We start from the raw sequence: 1,460 nt of genomic DNA on the forward strand, positions 1-1,460 counted from the left end.
CACTTCAAGCCGCTTACGTGGACCAAGCTATGGACTATGCTCAAGAAGTTGGGATGCACCCTAAACGTCTCTATAATGATAATCGATACGTCATACCTGACGGCTGGGTAAAACGACCAAACGTAACGCAACTCGTTGATTATTTTGATGGATCTGAGGAGGTGTGGAAGCACTTACCGGTAGAAGGTATGTATATGTATATCCCTTACCAAGTGTATACTAGCTAACAAGACTTTTAGTGTTGTACGACGAGGCACCCCCTCCCGTGCCAAGCGATCCACCTCAGTATCTATTACCACCACCGAACGACCAGACAAGCCGTCCAACGCAGCACCTGCCGCTACTCTCCCCATTCTGTTGACAATTCTACAACGAAGGCTTCTGCCAAGCCGCTGGTCAATTCCCCGGCACAATCACCCGCCAAGCCGCCGGGAAAGACTCCGGCCAAGTCGCCGGCGAAGTCACCAGCCAAAGCACGTGGTAGACCGCCAGGCAAGCCCCCTACACCTAAGAAGAAACGAGTAGGTAAACATACAACTGCAACAACGGTTGCGCATGTGGATAGACGCGTACTTCTGCCTCGGAGTGCCCGCTTGGCAGCTGAAGCGGTTGATATCTCGGCTGGTAACGATCGGATGAGCTCCGGGGATGAAGATGACTACGGACTTGACAATGATGATGAGTCTGTCGCCGATAACATCATCGACGACGCCAAGATCAAGACAATGAAGCCACCAGTCATGAGGAGAATCCTGTTGATCTCTCCGTAAGTACACCATTCGACAAGATGAGCAAAGAGCAATTGCGTGATCATGCGAAGCGTAGCTGGACAACCTACTTTGAAGAAGATTGTAAGTCTTGTGTTGTATGATACAGGTTACTGTTTCACTTGATTCATCACTTATTCTGTATTAGACACTAAGTAAACTTGATGCGCTGTAGGTACTTCGCTACAAATGCCTGCTGCCGAGCTTACGCAATGCACTGCGGCTCCTACCCAGATACTGCAAGCGCTGGGTAACGATTTAGAGGGATTTTTCTTTCTCTTTCTTTCTAAGAAGATGTGGGTATCTATTGCCTCAGAGTGCAATCGGTATCAACTCCAGTATCGCACGCAGGCGGCGGATGTCATTATGACTCGACAGAAACGCATCAACCAAAGGCGACCGGTGTACAAGATTAAGAGTTTGCAGCAAATTCAGAAGGAGCAGAGAGCGTTCAAGCCCACTCAGCCCCACGAATTGGTCAGCTTTATTGGTTTGCTATGCGCGCGTGCGCCGTGCCCGCATCGAGAAAAGCTAGCGAAACACTGGGCGGTAGATACCCAAGGTGCGGTTCTGAAAGGAACATTCGGACATTATAGGTCAAGAAAGCGTTTTGAGGAAGTTGTTCGCTTTCTTCATTTTAGCCACAACGAATCACCGGATGCGCTCCGGTACAAGACGTGGAAGGTCAAACCA

General features: G+C 49.5%; 2 protein-coding genes across 2 annotated transcripts; both read left to right on the forward strand.

Moving 5' to 3' along the window:
- Positions 1–29: 29 nt before the first annotated feature.
- On the forward strand, positions 30–770 carry PPTG_21680 (hypothetical protein; the record flags this gene model as incomplete). Its single annotated transcript, XM_008899313.1, has 2 exons — positions 30–196; positions 254–770. 2 exons carry the CDS (start codon positions 30–32, stop codon positions 768–770), a joined length of 684 nt encoding a protein of 227 aa, XP_008897561.1.
- A 17-nt stretch (positions 771–787) lies between these two features.
- On the forward strand, positions 788–1,381 carry PPTG_21681 (hypothetical protein; the record flags this gene model as incomplete). The annotated part of the gene is made up of 3 exons (XM_008899314.1): positions 788–851; positions 943–1,316; positions 1,364–1,381. The coding sequence occupies 3 exons, from the start codon at positions 788–790 to the stop codon at positions 1,379–1,381; spliced, it is 456 nt and encodes a 151-aa protein (XP_008897562.1).
- Positions 1,382–1,460: the final 79 nt, after the last annotated feature.

The sequence above is a fragment of the Phytophthora parasitica genome (assembly GCF_000247585.1).
Source record: "Phytophthora parasitica INRA-310 unplaced genomic scaffold supercont2.7, whole genome shotgun sequence".
Lineage (NCBI taxonomy): Eukaryota > Oomycota > Peronosporomycetes > Peronosporales > Peronosporaceae > Phytophthora > Phytophthora nicotianae.